General features: G+C 25.3%; 2 protein-coding genes across 3 annotated transcripts in view; both read left to right on the plus strand.

The window, feature by feature from the left end:
• Positions 1–9,142: 9,142 nt before the first annotated feature.
• On the plus strand, positions 9,143–19,719 carry LOC145837211 (F-actin-capping protein subunit alpha-2-like). The gene is made up of 4 exons (XM_082944985.1): positions 9,143–9,340; positions 11,205–11,308; positions 14,648–14,903; positions 18,495–19,719. The coding sequence occupies exons 1-4, from the start codon at positions 9,161–9,163 to the stop codon at positions 18,816–18,818; spliced, it is 864 nt and encodes a 287-aa protein (XP_082801111.1). The 5' UTR covers positions 9,143–9,160; the 3' UTR covers positions 18,819–19,719.
• Positions 19,720–19,750: 31 nt separating this feature from the next.
• Positions 19,751–25,658, plus strand: part of LOC145837209 (WD repeat-containing protein 1-like) — a 35,300-nt gene continuing 29,392 nt past the window's right edge. The window contains exons 1-4 of one of the 2 annotated variants that reach the window (XM_082944984.1): positions 19,751–19,800; positions 21,189–21,310; positions 21,578–21,724; positions 25,104–25,195. In XM_082944984.1, coding sequence (XP_082801110.1) covers positions 19,782–19,800; positions 21,189–21,310; positions 21,578–21,724; positions 25,104–25,195 — 380 coding nt within the window. In that variant the 5' untranslated portion in view covers positions 19,751–19,781. Of the gene's footprint in view, positions 19,801–21,157; positions 21,311–21,577; positions 21,725–25,103; positions 25,196–25,658 lie in introns of those variants that run through there. The other variant, XM_082944983.1, reaches the window with a different exon arrangement.

The raw sequence follows: 25,658 nt of genomic DNA on the forward strand, positions 1-25,658 counted from the left end.
GTTTAGATTTAATGCTCATCAAAAAAGAAAAACTAATGTTGTACACGCAGGTATCTGCAAATGTAAAGAAATCCCTTCCAACAGTATATTAACTCAATATTGTTATCAATCTAGTTTGAACAGCCTGTTTTTATCCTGTATAATAACGTCATGAACAATTTAAATTCAAAACTTTAACAATCTATAAAACTGTTTTACATTTCGTTTACTTTCTGACGAAAAAATCTAAGATAACATTTGAAAAACTGTAAATAAATAAAAAAAATAAATAAAAGATGTAGTTATATTAAGTTGTAAATAATATTTAATTTTTTTGCTACAATAGAATAATTGTTTTGCGTGATATATATTTTAGTCATTTTGTATCAGTTGTTTTTAAGCTAAAATATACATCGCGAGCAGTAGTTTTTACTTGGTGGACCGTACGTTTTCCATTTATAATCTGTAACTAAATCTAGTTAATCTTTAGCAAAACTTTTAAGAAAATTATATATTCAAATTTTGGTTTAATTATTTCAAAATAAATCAATTTTTTACATAGAATAAGTGTGGACAATATACAGTCTACAGGTAGGGTCAGGTACCGAGTCACTATTATTTGTATACATCCTTTAATACATCATGAAAATGACACAGTATTTTGATTAGAGTAGAGGTTCGTAGTAAATTTGAAAAAAAAAGAATTAACTTTAATTAGTTTTGGCATCTTCTACTAACAATTTCTTAAAGCAGAGCAGTTATAAATAATTTTTCTACTTTATGAACTTTTTAAAGTTTTTTAGTCCTTGATTTGTGAAGACTAGACGCTAGACGAATTAATATAAGAGTCCAATCCAAAGATTTAAGAAACGATTGATTGATGCCACATCCAAACTTTAGCAACTCTGGTGCAGGGCGTGTTTTGACTGGTTTCCTGTGCGATTCCTGAAAAGATGGAGTAAACGTTACATAAAGGCAATTGAATATGATTTTTTTAAATACTTTACTTTTTAATACTTAGATTTTATTATTTAAATATGAAGTAAAGTTTGTTTCATATTTTAAAAAGAGAAACGTCAAAAACGACGTAGTTTTATAAGTGTTTTTAGAAAATGTATTAACTATGTAAAAAAATCTTAATTACAAAACCTGCAAAATTTGAGAAATAAAACTTTTTGTTCATAACTATCCAATCAAAGTTGTTTTAGAAAACTATTTTGAATGGTTAAATAACTCGAAAGGTTTCGTTTTTTAGTTTGGAAATTTTTTAACGAGATCTGATACTGTTTTTTTTTTTTGCAACATTACAAAAACCGTAGTTTTACATTTGTTTTTTTTTTTGACAAATTTTAAAAGAATTATTCACGTCTGCTATTTGTTTGTTTCCAAAAATTTAATAAGTGATTGATTTAAATTTGATTTTAGCTTATTTTTTTTAACTGAAGCTGTTTGTCTAAGTGATATATTTACATATAATTGTAATTGTTTTTATTTTATTAAGACAAGTTAATTACTAATTTTGATTAGTACCTCGCTTCTATTTTCTTAAAACTTTAAAAGGTATCCATGGTGTATGAATCGATAACCGAAAGGTGCTTCGTGCACCAGGTCTAACGACAAAATACTTTGAGCGCTTTTTTTGTCGTTCAATAAAATAGTATTGTGTATAACATTTTATTATTTATGTTAGCTTCACAATGTAAGGCAAAGTTTCCACAATGTCAATAAAAACAGGACCGAGGTTTGTATTAAAATTATTTTACTAAAAATGAATTATCTATTAAGATGTTGCATTCTGTTTTGCTGGTATTTTAAAGCTGTTTATTTTTTGTACCAAAGAAATTTTAGTCAGTTATGTAGTAGAAAGTTATGCAATTTTCTAAGGTTTATCATCTAAAAATACTTCTTATCATTAGACCAAATAAAAAAAGTCAAGGCACGCCCTTGCAATTGTAACCGTCTGTACTCCGTAGTCCGTTCCGTACTACAGTGTTTTATAATTCAAAGCATGCTTTAGTGTGCCAAAAAAGTTTTATTTTCAATCAAAAGTGTGCCAAAAAACCATTAACAAATCACTGTAAATATTTTTTATAAAATTAAGAGCCTAATTGAAAGTTTAAGTTAAAAAAAAAAAGTTTATTTGTTTTCAAAAAGCATGTTAGTAGCTGAAAAGTGTATCGTAATTTGCAGGTTTTCGATTTGACGAAAATAGTTTGCTAACCCATTTTTTAGATAGTTTCCTCGTCTAAAAGTTAGTATTTTAAAATCAACTTGAGAAATTACCGACTAGCTGAGACGAGTAAGTGTTGAAATTTAAAACAGAATAACAAAACAAATGGTAAATAATATTCATTTTTTAATTTATAAGTTTACAACAAAGTGTCGCCATCTATACAAACAAAAGTATTATCAAAATAAATTGCATATTTCTGAATTTTGATCTTAACTGCTGATCATAACACACACCTAAATTAAATTTACTTCCCTCTTCCATATATGGATTTGCTGGTAACAAATCACTTCTCTTAATTGTTAGATAATTCAAGCTATCAAAAAACTATCTTGTTCATTGTAGGTATCAAGATATTTAAATTTTTTTTTGTAGGATTTTACAATATAAGTTTTAGCTTTTCGAACTCCAAATAATCATTATAATAGTGACTATAGTTTTTACTTGAAAATTAAAATTAACTTAAAAAACTAAACAGTGAAAAATAATATTATGGAAGTATAGTAACAGTAAAAATTCAATATTCCTTAATCTGAACATTTTACATTCTATCAAAAAGAATATAATTTCATTGTTGCAGGTACCACAAGAAAATGAAAAAAACACAACATATATAAATTAACATCAAAATGCACAATAATTAACTCTTATGCTGAGTGATAGATCTCATTAATTTTGTTATAAAATTGTGTAGAGTTCTATTTGAATAAGTTGTTACAATACTTATAGTTAATTGTGATATTAGTTTAATTAATAAACATAACAACAACAGTTCTTGAAAAGTACTCAGTTAGTTGAAGCTAACCTTGTTTCTTTGTGCTACAAATAGCACATTTCAACTAAATTCTGAAAAAAAAAAAAAAAAACTGAAATAAAAAAGTCCTTGAAAAGAAAAAATGTGTTTTCTACAAAATTAGTTCCAAATAAACTGTATGTTTCACACTTCTAACCAAAATAATAACTAAAAGAAATGATAATTATTATATTTGAAGAGTAATATTTCAAAAAACATTAATTAAAATTATGTGTCATGACAGGGTTACCACACACCAGGGTACTAAAGCTAACTTAAACTTGTTTGAAGATTTATTTAAAAAACTTAGTCTGGTATTGATACATATTTAATCTAGTTTTCATATTTTTAACTAATTTTAACTTTAAAAATGTAAATTGTTCAAAATAACACATTTTTTTATAGATAGCCTGATGGCATAGGGGATTTAATGACATTTTTGAAAACTCTTTGTTTTGAACATTGCAAGATCAAAACCCATAGCCAAGCACACACAAAAAACAGATTTAAGTACTATTTTATCATTGTTATTAAGTATTTATCACTTCCTAGATGTTCTTATATTTCTATAGATAACTTCTTTGTTACAAAAAAATGTCTGGAATTTACTTATAATCTTAGTTCTGGGCCAACTTAAAATTATGTTTACATATTTATTCATAATAACAAATTTGGAAAAAAAAATCTTTATGTAGCTTTTTTCAAATAGTATAGCTGATAATTGTGCCAAAAATCTACATGAAAATTATGACTATTTTTTTGAACTTTTCTTTTTAAAGTAAATTATTTAAACGGTCTTATGAGCTGGCTAAGTGAAAATAGACTAAGTTAATTAAATCTTATTATATTTTATACATATAGTTAAACTGTTTATAATACTTGTTAAACAAAACATGGTTTCCACACATTCAGGCTACTCCATAAAGCTTTTATTATATGCTATAAACTTGAATTTGAGAAATTGTGAAAAACCTGGAGTTGAGAAATTAAAAAATAAACTGAAAACACCTGGAATCTGAACAAAAATCACTAAAGAACCTGTAAAATCCTGAAATGTGAAGTAGTAAAATTTTAGTTTTACACAAAAAATCTATCATAAGACAAAAAAATTGTAATTATCAAAAATATTTTTTATTAAAAATCACATTTAAAGTGGCTTTACAGTATCTTTTATATGTTGTCATACTACTTGACCCAGTTTTAAATCTTATACTTAACTTTTTAAACTAAAAACAGACCTAAAAATTTAAAAGAAATTCAGAAAACATGGAAGAAGTTTCTCAAAAATTAGTGGCCACCCTCTAAATATGGGCAGTCATGCAAAAAACCTAGAATCTTGGAACTTAACAGTTTAGACAAAAAAATCTTGAACAACCCAGAACTGCAAAAGTTTGTAAAAATCCAGAAAAACCTAAAATATAGAACAGAATACACTAAAATATGGAATTTTTTAAACAATTTTTACTTGTTAAGTGATGAATTTTAGGTTAGATACAAAAAGTCTAACATTTAAAGTTTTTTTATCCATTATGAAATATATTTTTATAGTTCAGGATGTTGTGATTTTTTTCAACTCAGGCTGACTAATTGAGGATTGTTTTTTTTTTTGTTTATTAAATCCGGATAGTTTTAAAATTTCCAAAAATCTCAAGATAGATTTCTTTCTAGATCTTGAATGAGATTTATTTGATCCAGATAAAATATTTTATATAACCAATTTTGATAATGAAGAACAAGAATATGATTTTAATTGCTTTTGAAATGCATTTTAAAAATATTTTTAGCCTCACAGCTAGCTTTTCATTTTATATAAGCTTTTAAGTTTTGTTTTAAATTAGAAATAAAAATTAATCATAATTTAAATTTGTATTGAACAGTAACTGTTTAGGGATAAATAAGTTTAACTATGCAGCATGTAGTTTTGTTAAACTTCATAACTTTAGTTGTTTTAAAAGTTAAATAAAATTGTATTGTTTTATATGTTTTTAATAAAAACTAAAATAAAGTTAAAAATATAACTATAAAGTTTAAATGTAAAATCTACAAAAACAGTATTTTTCAATAGTTTAGTAAACATCAAATTAAGAAGTTATGTTATATGTACTGCTTTTTTTATTTAGGAGGAAATTGATTATGAGTTTTAAGTAGTTTGCAGCATAGAAAAAATGTTTTTAAGATTTTGAAAGACTTAGGATAGTGTTTTGACTCAAAGTGTGACAACCCTGCAATTATCAAAATTAAAAGTAACTTTCCAGATATAAGTGATTAAAGTTGGTGATATCAATAGGTTGCTAATGAAAGGCAAAAACCAAAAACGCAAAAAAATATATTTTTACCTAATAGTTACTTAATTCATTTTTAAACTAATTTTTTTAAATTATTACAGTAAGTTCATCATTAATCTTTAAATCTTTTCAATATTTGAACTTGTTTAACTAATCTAAAAATAAAAATCTTAAAAAAATAACCACTTAAATATTTAGTTAGTTTAATTAATTAAAACAGTTTAACTTTTTAATATTTTTAAAATTTAAATGTTCAAAGTCTTTTAAACTATATAGAGAGTGTTTTCTGAAAACTTTGAAGTTGCTGAAAAAATAGATTAATAGCAAGTGCTTCAATTAAGGTTTAGTTAAATTTTTTTTTTAAATGTCTTTATCTCAAAAGTTGAATATATTTTAAAATTCTGAAAAAAACTGACTTGACGTTTTTTCTTAAAGCTTTCCATTAATATAAATACCAATTTTAAATTTTATAATTTTTTTTTAATACCCTATGCTATTTTAGTAATAATTTAGTTATTTATACAAAATAGTTAATATAAATAAAAATTTATTGTTAAAAACATAACTTAGATTTAAAACTAAGTCTTTTGAAGCTCTTATTTTTTGAAATGTTGTCAAATTGTTTTATATATATAGTACAAAGAAACTCTGTTAGTATTATCAGATGGACTACTTTTAAAGTTGGTGTCTTTATTTTCCTACAAACTTCTTTTGTTTTGATCTTGTATTAGCAAACCCTATCAATGAATAAAATTTTAAACATTCACATATCTTTTAAAAACATAGTGGAGGAAGTAGGGTTGCCACAAAATCAGGAAAAACAGAAAAAAAAAGTCAGGAAATTTGATATAAACATGCTATTTTAAGAAAGTTTATCATTACTAGAACTATATTTTGCTAATGATAATTAAAAAAAAAACATTAATAAGCTAAAAAATCATCCATTTTCTTAATAACTTTACTGCGACTGTGAGTGTAAACATTTTTGTGTATGTTGAACATCATTATTGTCTTTAACCTCCTAATCAGTTTCTTTTTCAAAGTCACCAAAAATTTGTGAAACAATGCCTTGGTCGTCCAAGAGTTCATAACCACCACCATACAAACTCATCCAGTTTTGGATGTCATTGTCCGTAATGTAATGTTTAGTGCCAAAAGCTAAAGGTTGCCTCATGCCTGCATGTATATACAGTTTGTAGATTGATGGCTTTAAGTTTTTTGGTTGTGACCGACATATGATTCCTAATCAGGACAAAACCTCAGTCTATCAAAGGCTTGTGGTCTGATCGACCCTTATGTTAGCTTTTTTTAATCTGGAAGAAATTCCAAAAACCTGGAAGAAATTTCTTAAAAACCAGTGGCAACCGTGTAACTAAATTAAGAATTTAATTGTAAGCTTTTACGGCATGAACTTTTTGTTTTATCATTTTTGAAAAATATTTTTTCAGCTGAAACGTATCCTGCAGACCTTATTTGGTTTTTGGGAGGCATTTTTGCTGATCACTGAAATAACTGGTTGAAATAGAGTACAATAGGCTCCTTGTGAGGGGAAAGTAAAATAGTTAATAATTAAAAATTACTGATAATCTATCTCATTTAACATTTTTAAGGAATGTACCTCAAAAGTTATAGATTTTTGATTTTTGTTTTAATAATAATTTTTTTTTGGGTCAATTTTCTTGGAAATTTGAAAAATCACTACAGAATACAAATTAATTTAAAATTACCTTAAATCTTTCCTTCAAGCACAGTGTATTTTTCTGTATTGGATTTCTTTATCTTGATCTTATTTAATTATTTTGGAAGTTGTACTTCTAAAATTATAAAAGAATCACTAAAAATCTATTTTTTCTTTCATTTTTTGAGCTAGAGACTCAAAATTTCAGGAAATGTCCTTTTATAGTTTAAAAGACTTTGAATGTTGGAATTTTACAAAAATGATAAAAATTAAAACTTGAGATAAAAAAACAAAAAAAATAGATAATTTTTTTTTAATAAAAAAAAAAATTTTTGAAATTAAAAAAAATCCTGCGTTCAATCTTTTTCAATTTAATTATAGACTTTCTGTGAAAATTTAAAGAAGATTGCTGAAAAAATGAAGGAGATAGATTTTTAGTGAAATGGTCTTTTTTTGCTTTTTTAGTTTGCGCCTTACACTAGGAACCTATTGAGGTCACTGACTTTGATTGCTCATACCTCAAAAATACTTTGAATTTTTTCAAACGGTTAAAATGTTTGATAGCTCAGATAAAGTTCTATAAAATAAGATCAACTTGTAAAAATCAAAGTGGACCCCCCTATGCCCTTAACTAGCTATAAATAAAGAATAGTTTTAATCTTAAAAACCTGTAAAAAACAACTAATAGCTTAAGCCACAATTGGGTTCACCTTGTTTTTTACAAGTTGATCTTAAATTGTAAAGTTTTTTTCCTAGCTATCAGCTGTTTTTTTTAACTTCTAGAAAAAATTCAAACTAACTTATGAGATTTGAGTGATGAAAGTTGGTGAGCTCAATAGGTTTATAATAGAAGTTGCAAAACAAAAATGCAAAAAAAAATACAAAAAAATTATTTTCACCTTCATATTTTATTTAATTGTCTTCAAAGTTTTACAATAAGTCCATAATTAAGGGCATAGGGGGGTCCACTTTGATTTTTACAAAGTAATCTTATTTTATAGAACTTTATCTGAGCTATCAAACATTTTAAACTGTTTGAAAAAATTCAAAGTATTTTTGAGGTATGAGCAATCAAAGTCAGTGACCTCAATAGGTTCCTAGTGTAAGGCGCAAACTAAAAACGCAAAAAAAGACCATTTCACTAAAAATCTATCTTCTTTATTTTTTAAGCAATCTTCTTCAAATTTTCACAGAAAGTGTATTATTAAATTTAAAAAGATTGAATACAGGAATTTTTTAATTTTGAAAAATGAAAATTTAATTAATTACCTATTTTTTTTATCTAAAATTTTTATTTTTTAATATTTTTTAAATTCTAACATACTAAGTCTTTTAAACTATAAAAGGAACCTTTCCTAAAATACTTGAGGTCTCTATCTCAAAAAATGAAGGAGAACATAGGTTATTAGTGATTTTTTAAGTTTCCGAGAAAATTGACCCCAAAAACTTTTATACATTTGTATCGGAAACTTTTTATAAAAATTACAATATCTCAAAAGTTAAATTTCAATTCTATAAAAATTGGCTTGTAGTTTGTACTTTAAGCTTACATATAAGATCCAATGTTATTTTTATTAAAAAAAAATGTCGGACCTCTCCTATGCCCTTAACATTTATATTTTTTCAATTGATTTTTTTTTAATTTTGAAAAAAAAAAAAAAAATGAAAATACTCACTTTTTTTTTGTTTTTTATAGAAAATAAATGTCTTCAATTTTTTTTAAATATACATAACAATGTTAATTCAAATTGTATTATTTTCTACAACAATTTCTTCATAAAAATTATAGTTACTAGCTAAAAAATGAAAAACACAGATTTTAATAACTTTTTAACTTTCCAAAAAAGTTGACAATGAAAATTGGGTGTCCATATTTTCGTATTGAAAGTTATTAGAATAATAAAAGTATATCAAAAAATAGATAAAATGATTTAATTTAAACTAGATTATAGATTATGTAGGTTAATACTCTATTTGTACTTAGATGCTTTCGTATATAAGCTAATCTTAATTTTTGTAATAAAATTGGGCCCCTATGGCCTTAAAACTGTTTAAATTCAGATTAAGTTGTTTAAAAAAATTAATTAAGTCTCTCTTGGCTGATTTCAAAAACATTAAATAAACTTATATATGATGGAAAGTTGAAAATTTTTAACTAATATAAATTATTAAAGTTCTGTAAGAAAATTGTTAATATGGAAAGTTATGAGGAAGAAGAGCTCAGTCTTCAAGAAAAGAAGGAATTAGTTACTAAGTTTATATCCTATGCTCCACCTGGAGAGGTTGATGATGTAACTCGTGGTCTGAAATGTATCATTAATAAAAACTCTGATATCAAACAGGCTATACAGGAAGCTCGCCTTGCTTATGATCAGGTAGTGTTATGGGAATTTTGTCAATTGGTTTATAATGAAGCATTATTTGTTTTATTAAAAATTTGAAACTAAAATTAAAAAAGAAGTAGTATGAAAGATAAAATATCATGTCAATAATTTTGAAACAAAATATAAAAACATTTTATTGTAGAACTTAAGGCCTATATTTTACATTTATTATGTACAGATATAGGATTCTACTTGAAAAATCATAGTTTATGAAATAAGAGATTAACACTTTTTTACAACATGATCTATATTTGAAAAGTTTTAATGAAGCTAAAAGTTGCTATTTACAGATTTATACTGTTCAGAGTAATTTTAAAGATATAGTCAATAAAGTCAGAGAATAATTTGGGCTCCTTATGGTCGGAGAAAACTAAAATAGCTAATAAATAAAAATAACTAAAAATATATTTTCTCCTATGTTTTTAAAAATAGTTACCCAAATTTACACGAAATGTTCCTTGCAATATTTGAAAAGTTATGTAAAAACATAACTTTTTTTATTTTTTAAAATGCTAAAAAAGGATATTATTTTGTTTATTTTTGGCACTAAATTGTTATTTTTTAATTCAAAAAAATATTACAACAGATATTTATCTCAAAAAAGCTAGGAGAAAAAATAGTTGTAGTTAAATTGTCCTTTATCACCCTCTAGTTGCCGCCTCCTGTAAGAGACCTTCTGTATTCTTCGAATTTAAAGGGCTGGAACTCAAAAACTATTTCGAATATTATTAATCTATAAAAAGTAATTTGTAATTTAGTATAGTATCTCTACAAACAAAATCAACTTTTGAAAAAAGTTACTACCTTCCCACTATGCTCTTAATAATGTATAAAATAGGTTTTTAAATTCTTTTTAAATGTTTTGTATGGAATTGAGATATTTTTAAATGATTAATTTATATTAAACATAGAATTTTAGTTATTATAAGTTAAACAGTAGACTTGAAAAATCTAGTTATTCTTAAATTTTAAGTTCTTACTCTGACCACTTTGGTTTAACACTGACCATGCAAAATTTATTTTAAGCCTTTTTTATGCATTATTGTATCCATTATTTCCATTAGCGTTTAAATTAACATATTCCTTTTAAACTTTTTTATTAAAAATATAGACATAAGTGGAATATAGAAGCATTTTTTTTGCAAAAAATTAAGTGATTCTAGAATAAAAGATATGAGTATAAATTAACTGTTAGTTATTTTTTTATAATGTTAACACTTAAGTAAGATTTTTGCAAAGTTTTTCCCTTACATATGTTTAGACCACAATTTTTTTGATGTTATATTTCTTAGAAAAATTAAAAGTCACAACATTTATATGTTTCTTTGTTTTAAGCAATTAGTCTCAACTTTTTAAGAATTATTTGTTGAATTATAAAAAACAATTCTATTGTACCAATCAAATAAATTGAGTTTTTTATGATCAGTAGAAGAAAACAAATAAAATATTTACTTTTTAAAGAAAAATATGTTTTGAATTAAACTTCGTTTAAAATTCTACAATAGGGTTCTATCTAATATAGTCATTATTAAACTAAAAATTCAACAACAATGCTCAAGAATTGTAAAGGATTGGTTTTTAATAGAATAATATTTTTTGCCTTATTTAACTAGTCCTTTCATAAAAAAATTATTTAACTATCCTACCTTGTACCAACTGTAAAAATAGTATAAAACATTTTACTTGCTTAAATAATAAAATAATCTCAAAGAAATAAAGCATTTACCCTCTATGACCTTAATTTAATTTTATAGAGTACAGTTTGATTGTCCTAATGAAGGAAAAATTTGTGAATCATAAGTTTTTTAATAATTTTATTTCTGACAAAATTTGTAGTTGACTAAGTTAAAATTAGGTTCAATTCGAGCCAGTTCAGCTGATAGATGATTCAAAAACTTTACTAACTAGTCATGGATTATTGGATAATGGTCATTTTTATGATCCTACAACAAGTAAAGAGTTAGTATATTTACACAGCTGTTGTATTTTTTCATAATTATGTATGAGTTAAGTTTTTAATTGTTTTGTAATACTGTAAACATTTTTATTACACTGTATATGTTCTTATGTAAAATGACTCATCAAAAAAATTTTTTGTTTATAAAATAATTATCTAAAATATTTTATTTTGAACAACTACTAAAAACATAACTGTATTACGTGTATCCTTAATTTTTTTTGGTTCAATGTTGAAGAGTCTAATATAGTTAAGTTGAAACACTTCAAAAAAAAGTTTAATGAATGTTAATGTCATAGAAGTTGTGTCTAAATTGATATTTATTCAAAGTTAACATTCATTTAGTTCAGTTATAAAATTTAAAAAAGACTGATCTGCTAAGGCCATAATAAAATTAATAGACTGAAAATCTATTCGAAAGTATAAGTTTAAGCGTTTTTTAACAAAGATCTGAGCGAAACAAGTTCACTGGGTGTATAATAATAACAAATTAAACAGTATTCTTTCTTTTTTACACTTACACATGTTTCTGTGTGTTTATGGGTTAACACTCTTCAACGGATTCAACGGAGCTTTTTAAAAAATAAATACTGTAAGGAAAGAATAGAAGCTAAATTAGGTAAATATATATATGTATATTAGAAATAAAAATAAATACTATAGATTATTGTAGAATTATGGTTAATTGTAGATACACTACATAATGTTAAATTTGACTGTTATAAAACTATATAATAATTGTAATTATTAAGTATAAATTAGATAAAGTTATATACAACAATAAATTAACAAATCATAATATTATACCACTTACACGGATATCGAGAAATTACTGATTCATAATATTAAAACATTACTATGGTTGAAAAAAACATATAATAATTACGTCACAATACTACGCTTTTATATATTAACACTTTAAACAAGTCGATTAACTATAAACTAGATAATTTATTCTTTATGTTTGGGAAAATAGTAAGAAACTTGAATTTCAAAGAGTTTTTTCGCAATTATTTTGAAATAGTAAGTAAACTATTGTAAATGAAAAAAAGTAAAACAACAAACATTAATTACTGAATTAAGGGCATAGGGGGGGTAAACACCCTTTTTTGGTTTTTGATCTTATTTTATATAGTTTTTACTAAGCTACAAGATGCTTTTTACAGATTTAAAAAATTCAAAACAGTTTTTAAGATATAGCCGGCCAAAGTCAGAGCCAACAATAGATTCCTTATGGAAGGCGCAAACTAAAACGACAAAAATAGACTATTTCACTAAAAATCTATCTTCTCCTACGTTTTTTGAGATAACTACCTCAAACTTTTAAGAAGTGTTCCTTGATATATTTAGAAAATTCTGTCGGAAGGAATTTAAAAAAAAAAAAATAAAATAATAATTATATAAAAAAAAACAAAAAAAAAACAGTTTTTTTTTTGTTTTTTTATTATAAATTATTTTTTAAATAATTTTTTTAAATTCCTTCCGACAGAATGTTCTAAATACTGCAAGGAACATTTCCTGAAAATTTGAGGTAGTTATCTCAAAAAACGTAGGAGGAGATAGATTTTTAGTGATTTCTAGTTATTTGCTGTTTTAGTTTGCGCCTCCCATAAGAATCCTCTTGTTGCCTCCAACTTTGACCGGCTATATCTCAAAAATTATTTTGAATTTTTTAAATCTGTAAAAAGCATCTTGTAGCTTAGTAAAAACTATATAAAATAAGATCAAAAACCAAAAAATGGTGTCTACCCCCCTATGCCCTTGATAAATTAATCAATAATTAAGGCAATTAAAGGTATCGAAGCTTGGGATAATATATTTGTGGAATGTTAGTAATGTTTAAATCTATATTATACCGAAAGTAAAGTTAGATACAACTTAAAATAACGAATTAAGCTTAAATTTTAAAAACAAAGCACAAAAAAACTAGAATTGTTATTAAGCTTTCAAAGCCCTGACCAATAATTAAATTACTGCGCCAGACATAAAAACACCACAACTTCAATGCATATATATTACATATAAATTTAAATGACTAATTAATGCTTTTGAAAAGAGCAGTCGGGTATTATAATTAAAAAGGTCTTTTACAGATGCTTAAATATATAGTTAATTAAATTCTGTAATAATTAAGAATTATTGTTAAAGTTAAAATGTAAAACATAAAACAACAAGGTTATATGCTAAGTATAAACTTACAATAAAAAATCCTCCAGCCGATCTACTGGGCGTAGTAGGTAAAAAAGCACAGTTTGTCTGTGATTTGAATACAGGTTTTCAATTAAACTTGGAACTTAACACATAAAGGAATATGAAAAAATTATAGTCGAGTACGAGGCAAAAACAGTGTTTGTAGGATAAAAAGTGAAAATTATAAAATTAGGTATATAAAAAGTATGTATTAACTTAAGTATACAATTATATTAATATATATGCAACGAGTGTGTGTGTGTTCATGTGAAAGAGAAATGAAAGGTGAGAAAGCGCCAAATTGTTATTTGAAGTAGAACTGTCGGTTGTATACACAGTTGTTTGGAATATCACATCTTTTTTTAGTAGTTGTTTACTATCTTCTGCTACAATTGCCATTCGTTCAAGGTTGAATATTTGGCATATCTTACTCGCCCTGTTGATGTTGGCGTGGTGAAGGATGCTCCATTCAATCTCTAGTTTGGTACCATACCTATCAAAATACTGGCAAACGAAATCTGACAATCTTGCGCTGCACTTTTTATTTACATGCTTAAAAGTATACTTATGCCTAGTGTACCTATATAATAAATAATCTTTTAAAAAGACTTGACTTGACTAGACTGAAAATCTTAATTTAGTAAACGTTTAATTTTGACACAAAGTAATAGGAGTTAAAACTAAGTTTAGTATTTCATAAAAACAGAAGTATCTAACATAAACAATCGTTAATTTTTTGTGCACCAAAAAATTATTTTTGAAAGTTATTTTGACCAAGCTTATTAAGTTTAAATTTTTAACTTCACCATAAAACTAAAGTTGTCAACAAGAAAATTTAAAAATAATTTTTATCAGATTTGTTGATCATTATAAGATCTTAATTGGACTTATTGTGTACAGTAGATTTATTTAACGTTTCTATCACAAAAGTATGCACTAAACCTTGTGCAATTAAAAGACGTTTCTGTAAGCATATATACGCCAAGTTAATAATATAGAATATTAGAATATGTTTTGTTAGATTGTATCTTAAACTATAATACTGAAACTCCTTTTGTTACTGCATGATAAAAAGGTTAATTATTTAATATAGATATTTGTTTGTAATTTAATAAAAAAATTAATTTTTAATCAATAATCCTTAAAATTAGGTTTTCTTACGATCCAATAACAAAGAAAGTCAAGGATTTAGGAATTAGTGATGATCCTTGTCCGAGTGATGTAAAAGAATACAGGAAAGAGGTTGATAAGGCTATACAAAACTATATTTCTGTATACTACCCTGATGGGGTAGCATGTGTTTATGGAAAAAATGATGATAGTTCACCAATGGTTGTAGTGTGCATTGAAGATCATAAGTACTCCCCTAATAACTTCTGGAATGGAAAATGGCGCTCTGAGTGGAAGGTAATGTTAAAAAATTTATTAACAAATGTCGATAATAATATTAGTGCAGATTATTATTTTATTCACTACTAGGTTTCGGTGGCCAAGAAAATTTATGACCTTTTCAAATATAGTAACATAGTATAATAAGTAAATTAAGCAAAGTTTTTTAGTTAAGACAAATAAATGTACTAAAAATGTTTTAAAAAATATATAATTTCAGTGAATATTTTAGTTTTAATTTAAGCTTTTAGCTTTTAACTAAAGTTAATTTCAATAAAATTTAAATACTTAAATTAGATTTTGGATAGTGTTAAGGCCATAGAAAGAAGAGTAAAGAAATTTATTGTCCTTTTTACAATAACTAAGTTTCTAGTTGCCTATAGCTTTTAAAAATTTACAGAAAGTATTGAGATATTGGCAATCAAAGTTTAAAAGTTTTATAGGTTTCTTTTTGGGAGGTACAAGCTTTGAAAGTTAAGAAAAGACTATTTCACTAAAATATTTTTCCACATTAAGTTTTTATGTATATAAAAAAAAATCTGTCTGATCCTAACAAATTTTTAAAATTTTTTTGAGAAAAATCTTTTTGTTTTCCTTTAAAAATAAATAAAAGAATTATACAATATTCAATTTTATCAATAAAAATTCCCACTGTTTTTTTCAAACATCGCTAAAATTTTTGGAAAGTTTGTCTAGATCAGGGTTTATCAAACTTTTTTTTCATAAGGCCCTCTTCGAAGAAAATAAAAAAGCTATGACCCACTCCGACAAAGTTTCTTAAAAAGTTCGTGCAATACCTTTTTTTACTCTTCACCACCAACTCCAGAATATCTAGTGTAAGTTTCAAATTATCCCTCCCCCTTTTAGCCCTTTGCAGCTTATATCCCACTTTGAGAAACCCTAGTTTAGATCAAGAAATACATTGATTATGAATTTTAATAATCCATACAAAATAGAAATAAAATAATTTCAGTACATAAGTTTGTATGTTAAACTTGAAAAAAGTCAACTATATATAAAATAATAAGTATTTGCACAGTGCTTGCTTTATACAGGGTTGCTAAAAAAACTTGAATCCTGGAAAAACCTAGAATTTGACAACTAAGGCTACAAAAACCTGGAATTTGAAAAATTGTGAAAAAAAACCTGTTATATTGAACAAAAATCACTAAGTAACCTGGAAAAATTATATGGAAATTTTTTTAACTATATTTACATGTTAAGTAGTAAAAATTTTATTTGACACGAAAAATCTAACATATAGAATATAGATGAACATTTTTTGTCATCATCAAAAAAATTTTTTATTAAAAAACACATAAAAAGTAGTTTTACAGTATCTTTTTAACGTTATTATACTACTTAGCATAGTTTTTAACCTAAAACATAGCTTTAAACTACTACTTTAAACTTTTAAAATCCTAAAAAAACCTGGAAGAAATTTCTCAAAAAACAATTGGCAACCCTGTTCATACAACTGACCACGTTCTCTGTTTATCACAATTAACTCAGTTGCAAGGAGTTTTGTTGAAAAAAGTATTGCAAAAAAGAAAAGAAAAAAAATTGAATATGAGTAAAAAAACTATAAGTCATAATGTATATTTATAATTTTATCATAAGTTGAAATTAATTAATTACAAGTTAATAATATAAGCCATAGATAATAACTATGGTTTATATTATTTAGGCTTATATGTATTTGCGATATATATTGATAATTCACAGTGTAAAAATGGAGTAAGTGTAAGTAAATTAGCAAGCATTAAATAATAGATCAAAATATTGTGATATTAAATATTGTATGTGGATCGCTTAATAACACTTTAAATAAACATTTTGATAAGTAAAGCAGTAAATGATAAATAGTAAAAAAACAGTTTTAATAACAAAAAAAGGTAGTGATAAAAATATAGTAAAATTAAAACAACTATACCTACATTCTATAGCTTTCCAAAGTATCTAAAACTTAAAAGATAAAATAGTAATTAAGCAATAGGTTTTTTAAGTAATAATTTTGTCGTAACATTATGCCGAAGTTTTGAATACATTTATAAATAGGTATAGATAGCTATAAGCTTAAACAGTTTCATTCTCTAAAACTAAATAATAAATGAACTTTACCTCAAGATCGACAACAACAACATTCGAGACAACTTAGGACCGGTTTCGTCTTAATTAGGGACTCATCAGCCAGGCATAGTCGGGAGAAACCGCTGTTGTGATCTTAACCAAGCGGGCTTAAGTACGAAGTACTGAAGCGACCGTTTGTGGACAAAATTGAAAAAAAAAATCGGTTGAATTCATTAATTATTTTTGATGGCTCGAAACATCTCAACTCTGTTGATGATGGCCGTAATAACTATTGGTTAAAACTGATCAAACGAGCACAGACTATAATCTCAGAATAAGCTGACCATGTCTGAGATGTTGGGCTGTGAATGATTTAGCTGTGTCAATTTTTCAACTTTACACACAAACGGTTGCTCCAGTACTTAAGCCCGCTTGGTTAAGATAACAACAGCGGTTTCTCGTGACTATGCCTGCCTAATTAGGACAAAACCCGTTGTAGGTTGTCTCGGATGCTGTTGTTGTTGATTCTGCGGTAAAGTTCATTAATTATTTTTGATGGCGCAAACCATCATGATGGCCGTAATAACTACTGGCTAAAACTAAATAAACAGATTAGATTATATAAAGATTATACAATTTATCTGCGTGTTAAGTGACGGGCAACTATGTGTCCGTTGAAATTGCAGTAAAAAAAACTTCTCGCTGATCTTAAATTTTAACTTTTAAATTGTTTCTTGAAAGTAAAATTGTAATAGCTTTAAGCTTTTTATACCTATTCGTAAATAAATTTAAAACTTTTGGCTTAATATTATGACAAAGTTTTTAAACAAAAGCCTTCCTTAACTATTATTTTATTTAGATTTTAGATAATCTGGAAAGTTTAAGAATTCTAGTATAGTTTTTTTTATTCAGCTTTTTTAATAACTTGAATAAGTTTTTTTTTAAATTTTGACATTGTTCTCAACTTTCATAGCTTTAAATAGTATTTATTTAAGTTGTGTTAAATAATCAATATATAATCTTTTAAATCATTATAGTTTAACTTAATGAAATAATTTTTTTAAGTTTATTAACTCTTACTCCATTTTTATATAGTAAATGATAAGTATATTTTGTAACTACTATTAATTATTAATATTTTGGCTTATAATTAGTTTGTACACTACACATAATTATCTTCTTTTTCTTTTTTCTTTTTTTGGATTACTTATTTTTTCAGAGCTCATGGAACTGTGACACCTGTTTAACGCAGAGAAACGTGTGTCATTTGAATAAAGGAATTATTTTGCAAATTATTCTCATTAATGTATAGTTTAACGAACTTGTTTCGTCAGGATTTTTTTAGCATGGAATTTTTGAACATTTACTTAAAAACTTATAGTTCTTACTTCAATCGTTTTAAGCTTTGGCTTGGGAGCCTTTATCGCACAACTGGTTTAATGTTTTATATGGTTACAGATTTTCATTAAAACTTTTATAAACAGCGAAAATTAATAAAAATATGATCAAAGTAATATACTTTTTTTTTTTTAAACACAGGCTGTGATTTCTGGTGACCAGGCTTCCCTCACAGGAGTTATCAAGTCCCAGGTTCACTATTATGAAGATGGAAATGTTCAGTTGGTTTCTTCTAGAGAGTGCAAGGATACTATTACGTTCAGTGGCGGGGAAAATTTTGCTGATAGTCTGGTGAATTCTATATCTAAATTTGAACATGACTACCAAACAGCCGTAAATCAGAACTACACTGACATGGGTGATAAAACGTTTAAAGCTTTGAGAAGACAGCTTCCTGTAACTAGAACAAAAGTTGACTGGGACAAAATTTGCTCATATAAAATTGGGTCAGAATTGCAAGCTTAGATACAAGAAAAAAAAAAACACTTTGGCGTATTTCTATTGAATTAAGACTTTTAATACTATTTTTTTTCAGCAGTTGTAGTTCGATAATTTAGTTTTTAAAACATAAAATTCTTATTATATAACTGTTAATTGTTCTAAAAATTATTAAAGTTGAGGGCTAAAATTGTTAAAAATACTTAAATTTTTAAATCAATATTACATAAATCTATATCTATATTGTCTTTTTTTTTATTATAATAAATATTTTTTGTTAATTTTTTGAAAAAAAGTGCTTAGTAGAAAAGAATTAATCTTTTTATGCAAAATATTACAACTGGATATCAAGTTTGTTAAAAGCTCAAAAAAGTTACACTCATGACCAAATGCAGATATCTTAATTGAATCATCTGCTTATATTTTGCAGTTTTTAAGAAACCAATTTACTCTTCAATTTAATATATATATATATATAATGTTGTATTTTATTTAATACTTAATACAAATAACTAGTTTTAGCTACTAAATTCCATGTTACCAAATATTTTTGTATGATTGCGATTATAGTTTTGATTTTCATAGAAGCAATTTAAAGTTGTGAGTACAAGTATTGTAAAATTGTTAACTTATTTTTGTTTGAAAAATTAAAAAAAAATTATTAGCCTTTTGTTATGACATGAGTTTGATTATGTATTAGTTATATATAAGTATTCTAGAAAAACAAATAAAAACTAATGTAGTTAAAAGTCAATGTAAGCAATTTTTGATAAATTAATATCCATTCAGTAAAAGTTTTCTCGCTACTAAATAAATATGAAAAATAAATTAAAAAAATAAAAGAGTTTTTACGGTGTTACTGGAAATATAAATACTCAAGTTCAATAAGATATTTTACCATGTTAATTAAGTGATGTTTTTATAACCATAAAATGTTATTTTCTAATACTTTTATTTACAGTGTTAGTTAAAATATACAAAACGTAACAAATGGGAAAAATTACTAAAAGTAAGTCTAGTTAATTTAAGTATGTTTTTATTGATTATGTATTCAGCTTAAAGTTTTTTACACTGCAAGTTCTAATTATTAAATAGTTTTTTTTTTAAATTCCGTTTTATTTTTTTTAACATAATGATTTTAAGCTTTTTAGAATGCATTTGATAATTTGTTAGTAAAAAAAAATTTAATTTAATCTTGTAGATTATAATATTATGCCCTATATATCAAAGATATATAAACATAACTTTTTTAAGTATCATCGTACTTAATAGTATATAAGAGTTAAATTTTTTAGTCGACTAATCGATCTTTAGTTTTTAGTTGTGACATAATGATTTTTATTAAACAGTATAGTAAAATAGGATATTTTGTTAGCGTATACTTTTTTTAACGAGTTGCATGATTTATACAACTTCTGAATAAACAACTTAGTTATGTTTTTATTTTAATTAAAAATAGTATTAGTATAATTACTGCTTGAAAGTTTATTTATTACATGTTAGTTGCATTACTTGTAATAAAAAAAAAAAACAAAAAAAACTTGTAAAGCAGCAAAAGATTGAAAAATATATACTACGAATTAAGACATTTACTAAGACAGTTTTAATAATTTAATTCCAAATCAACTTTATTTATTTTTTAGTTTCTGTCCTTAAGTCAGACTCCAATTGCAAAATTTTCCTAGAAATTTACAAAAATACTTATTTTTTATTACTTACATCTGGGAAAATTAGTAAATTATCCTTCAGAAAACTGCAAAGTATTTCTATAAATATATTAAACAGATTCCCTACTTGAAAAAGCAGTTTTTGTATGCTTTTTAGTATTGAAGATCTGTGGCTAGGACAGTTCCATAGTGAAGCTGTGATATATACACAAAAGTTTATCTTGCAGAATTTTAGAATCAAAGTGTTTTTTGTTTAAGTAAATAATAAAATTCTTTATAATAAAGCCCTAAGCTTAAGGTTTTTTCTTCACATTAGTTTTATAGTATTTAAGCTCTTTAAAAACTTTCAAATACTTAAATATGCATTAAAATTTTCTTATAGTTTTATTTGATAACCGTGGCAACTTGTAGTCAATTTGGTTCATTTTGTCTTAGTGAGTTTGTCTAGTTAATTTTTTATAAAGAATGGAATAATGCTATATAAATAAATTAAAATAACTTCGCCTGCTGAAAAAGCTAACCTAGTTAATTAAATAATCTAATATTTTATATTATATTCAGTACTTGTAAATAAGTAGAACTCAATCCATATATTAAAGCACAATATATGTTATCATGTTTAGCTCCCTCTTAGAAAATAAATTTAGTTTAAATAGAAAATATAAGACTGGTTTGTATATCTCGGTTTTTGAAACATGAATGAAGCTAAATAGAAAATTTTTCTACGCAGTCGAAAGTTTTCCCGGACTACCTGTTCCTAGTAGAGCAAAGTCATATGTTATGGGTGCTGATCCAAAGGGCCAAAGTTTCCTTTATTGTACAGAAAAGGCAGTGATTATCAGAGATATTGTGGTTGGTACTTTAATTTCAAGTCAGCATTGAATTAAAACTATTATTTTGAGTTGTTTTAATTATCTTATTTTTTAAGGTATCTTTTACTTCAAGTACTTAACAATGTTAAAATATAAAATGGGATTTAAAAAAACTTGGGCATTTAAAAGATTTGAAAATTTAATCATTTTGGTTAATGTAATTTTATTACTTTGAATTAGTTGTGATATGATTATTATTTTTTTTAACCTCTTTGTATAGTTTATTTATTTATTTTCAAAAAAAAAGGATATTAAGAAAAACTTTCAATACACTGAACATCAAAAAAGACCTACAGTTGCAAAGTACGCACCATCTGGGTTTTACATCTGCAGTGGTGATGCAGGTGGAAATGTCAGAATCTGGGATACAACGCAAGAAACTCGTATATTAAAAGTTAGAATTACTTATTTTTGAGCAGAAAAATTATGAAAAGAAACAATTTAATTAAGTTGATATTTAGAAATAAAGCTCGAGTAGTTAACTTTTTATTTTTAGTTTAAGATATTTAACTAGTATATTTTCTGAGAATAATTTATGATTTATGAAAGTTTTCGATGAATTTAGAACTATGTATTAATAAAGTTTACTTTCACGAGATAACAAGCTGCAATAAACAAAGCACAATTAATTACAATTTGCTTCATACAACAACTGTTAGAAATTAAAAAATCTGGTGAGGTCATAGAGCAGGGGTCGGCAGACATTCGGTTGTCGGTGGCCAAATTTAAAAAATAAAAATATTTTCAAGTTTTTTAGTTAATAATCTTCATTACAATCCCTTGAGTATTTTGTGTAAATTTTGGATTACTTGTAGCTAATTGTAGCTATAACTTTTTTTGCTCTTCATTTTAAACCTCACAGTATATAGCGCAATTTTCAAAGTTTTCTTTCGCGGGCCACATTTGCATGTTCTCAGGCCTCATCCCGTTTAAAATAAAATCATGCTCGCGGGCCGTAGTTTACCCTTTGCAGGCCACAGTTTGCCGACCCTGTCTTAGAGTGATCCAAGAAGTTGAAAAATATTGAAGGTTGTTACATACAGGGTTGCAACTTTACCTGGAAAAACCTGGAATTTGACAATTTAGGCAAAAAAAACCTGTAATTTTAGAAATTTTCACATGTTCAGTAGTAAAATTTCGATTTGACTCAAAATAATCTATCTTAAAAATAAAACATATTTGTCATCATCTAACTATTTTTTTATTAAAAAACATATTTAAAGTAGCTTTACAGTATTTTTTCAATGTTTATATTCTATTTAACACAGTTTCTTACCTTAAACATAATTTTAAACTAAAAAAAAGACCCAAAAATGTGTACTTTTAAAAACCTGGAAGAAATTTGAGAAACCTGGAAATTTTTTTTTTAAATGAGTGGCAACCCTGTAAATAGAAAAATTAAAGCAAAAGCTTAAACTAACTTTTAAAAGAGTATAAAAGTTTGAATATATTTTTCAAATCCAGTAAGTTTTGCAAATAGGACTTATGGCCTTTAAGTAGAATCAAGCCTGCGACGAAATATTCAATGATAAAAATATGTACTACACAAAAACTGTTGAATAAAAATTTATAAGTATAATATAAAGTAAACTGTGAGTAATAAAGTGTTGTAACTTAATTGTTAAATGTTTTCTATTCGGTACAAAGACAAATTAAAAACTTTTTTTAGTAAAATGTTAAAAAGAACAACTCTGTACAATTTCAAACCTAAAATTCAATAAAATACACAGTTTTTCATGAACTAGACCAGGGGTCGGTAGACATTTGGTGGTCGCGGGTCAATTTTTGAAAATAAAGCTTAAAAATAACTCTCAGTTAGTAATTTCATATTTTAAAACTGCACTTAAAGGCATAGTTTAGAAGATTGTTTTTGTAAAAAAAAAGTATATATATATATTAAAAATAGATTTCAATATTACTAAAAAAATTATATCTTAAGTTTATTTAAGCCATATCTCACAAAAAAAAAAAAAGAAGTTTTAATAATAACATTATGGTTGTAAAAAAATTAAAATATAGTTTTTATAAGGGATAATAACACGATGGCCAAAAACCTAAAAAAAAACTGGAACTTTATAGTTAAGGCAAAAACTAGAATTTTGGAAATTAAAAAAATCTGGATTTTTTATTAGTGAAAAAATAAAGTTGTATATGCTATCATTTTTAGATTAAAGATAAGTGTATACAAAATTTTAGTTAGTAATTGATAAATTGTTAAATAAATTATTACTTGAATTAATGAAACTGCTTTTACTTGCATTTCCATTGTTTTGAATGTCATGTAAAGTCAATCAACAAAACCGATTTCTGACTGATGCAACTTGAAAAGTTTAGATTAAAAGAAAACTAAGAACAAGATAAAATTAAGAGCAGAGTCAAATAAAAATGTCTGATGCAATGTTTTATGCCCAGTGTATTTATAGCAGTTATAATAAATCTTAAATTTATTGTAATTATGTAAGTTATAAGTCATAAGTCGTTTAAATTTTTATTAAGTATCTACAATAAGTTTCATTTAATTAGGTTTAATGTTTTTAGTTGATTATGGTTAATATTTTGGAACTATACTATGATAAAACCATACAATTTTTTTTTAATTTAAGTAATCGAATGTCTCTGTATGGTTATAAGACTTTTTAAGTAAATGTTTTTTTTACCTTTTGTTGGCTAGTTAAATTTTTTAGCTTGATGTCATCTACACATTATACACTTTAGGCTTGTTTTTTCTTTTTCATTAATTCTATTAGTTGTCCAAAACGCTATAAATTAACAAAATATATATTATAAGTTTATTAAAGATAGAACTAGAAATAATTTTAAATTTGTTTTTTTAAAATCAATAAATATACTTCTTAAAATTGTCAAAGATAAAGTATTTTCAAAAACCTGGAAGAAAGTTTGGAAATCTGGAAAAAATTAGCCAAAAAACATTTAGAAACCCTTTATAAGCCATAACTCAGATTGATAAGAATTTGGAATTGAATCGCCAGAGTTTAAGTTGACGTGCGTTCGTCGATTTTTTTTGTTACAGTTATTTTTTTTTTAAGTTTTAAATTGTCGTCTAGTGTTCGATGGTTTGACCTGATAATTTCGACGTCTAAATTTTGCTTAAATCTTAAACTAATTACAATGGTGTTTCTTTTTAGAATTATTTCAAAGAAATAAGTTTTAAGAAGGTTTCTATTAACTGGTTAAAATATTTTTTTTTGCTTATATTGGCTTAAATTATTTAATAATATATAAATTTCCTTTGTAACTTAAATAATAAACAATGAACTTCACCGCAAGATCTTCAACAACAGAATCCGAGACAATCCTACGACCGGTTTCGTCTTAATTAGGACTCGTCAGGCAGGAATAGTCGCGAGAAACCTAAGCTGTGTCAATTTTTCAACTTTACCCACAAACGGTCGCTTCAGTACTTTGTACTCAAGCCCGCTTGGGTAACTTAAATAAGAAAGCTTTAATAAGTTATGCATATATATTTTTTAAAATATTCAATATGTGCTGTTTTAAAAGTTATAAAGCTTTTGCAAAAATGTGTTTTACAAAGTTTTTGTGAACATATAATGTAGTACGTAAATACTGACTTGATCCTAGTAGTTTAAAAATTAACTACAAAAATAGAAAAGTGATTGTTATTATTAACATACCTTGTAAAATTTTGATAAACTAAGACTAACTCAGCCTATTTTTGACCATCAAAGATAAGAAATCCATGAAAAGCTTTTAATAACTTAAGTTTTTAATATACTAAACTTAATTTTTTTTAGTACAAGTATCAACCAATATCAGGAATAATAAACGATATAGCATGGACTGAAGATAGCAAGAGGCTAGCAGTATGTGGTGAAGGTAGACAAAGGTTTGTTGTTTAATATTTTTAAAAATTTATTCGTTAAAAAAGGAATCGTAGCAGAATTATCTAAACATACTTGCTAAAATTTTGTTATAGGTTTTGTTGTTGAAAAAACAATAAAATGTCTCTACTTTGCAAACAAAATTTCATTCAAAGAGCTTGTATGTGCTTAAAATAAACTAGAAAATTCATATTGAATAGATAATAATTTTTAAGTTTTTAAGCAATGACGAGTTCTTTGAGCAAAAATTGGTCTGCCAAATAAGTCAAGTAAAGTTTTGAAAAATAGTTAGTAAATCACAAATATTTGAAAAAAGTCATGATTTTAACTGTCGCAAGCCACATAATGTTAAATTATACTAGACAATTGTTAGCCTAATTTTAAACTTGATACAAAAAATTAACAAAGTGTACTTATTGTTATATGAATTTTAGTTGTTAGCAGTAACTTTACTTTATAGAATTTATT

The sequence above is a fragment of the Thalia democratica genome, chromosome 5, assembly GCF_965202585.1.
Source record: "Thalia democratica chromosome 5, ktThaDemo2.hap1.1, whole genome shotgun sequence".
In the NCBI taxonomy this organism is placed as follows: domain Eukaryota; kingdom Metazoa; phylum Chordata; class Thaliacea; order Salpida; family Salpidae; genus Thalia; species Thalia democratica.

What these genes read in the sequence shown, in the direction of transcription:
- LOC145837211 (XM_082944985.1), top strand. Translation starts at nt 9,161, where the DNA reads ATGGAAAGTTATGAGGAAGAAGAGCTCAGTCTTCAAGAAAAGAAGGAA. An exon ending in CTCGCCTTGCTTATGATCAG is followed by an intron (nt 9,341 to 11,204) that starts GTAGTGTTATGG and finishes AGTTAAAATTAG; the next exon opens with GTTCAATTCGAGCCAGTTCA. An exon ending in GATCCTACAACAAGTAAAGA is followed by an intron (nt 11,309 to 14,647) that starts GTTAGTATATTT and finishes CCTTAAAATTAG; the next exon opens with GTTTTCTTACGATCCAATAA.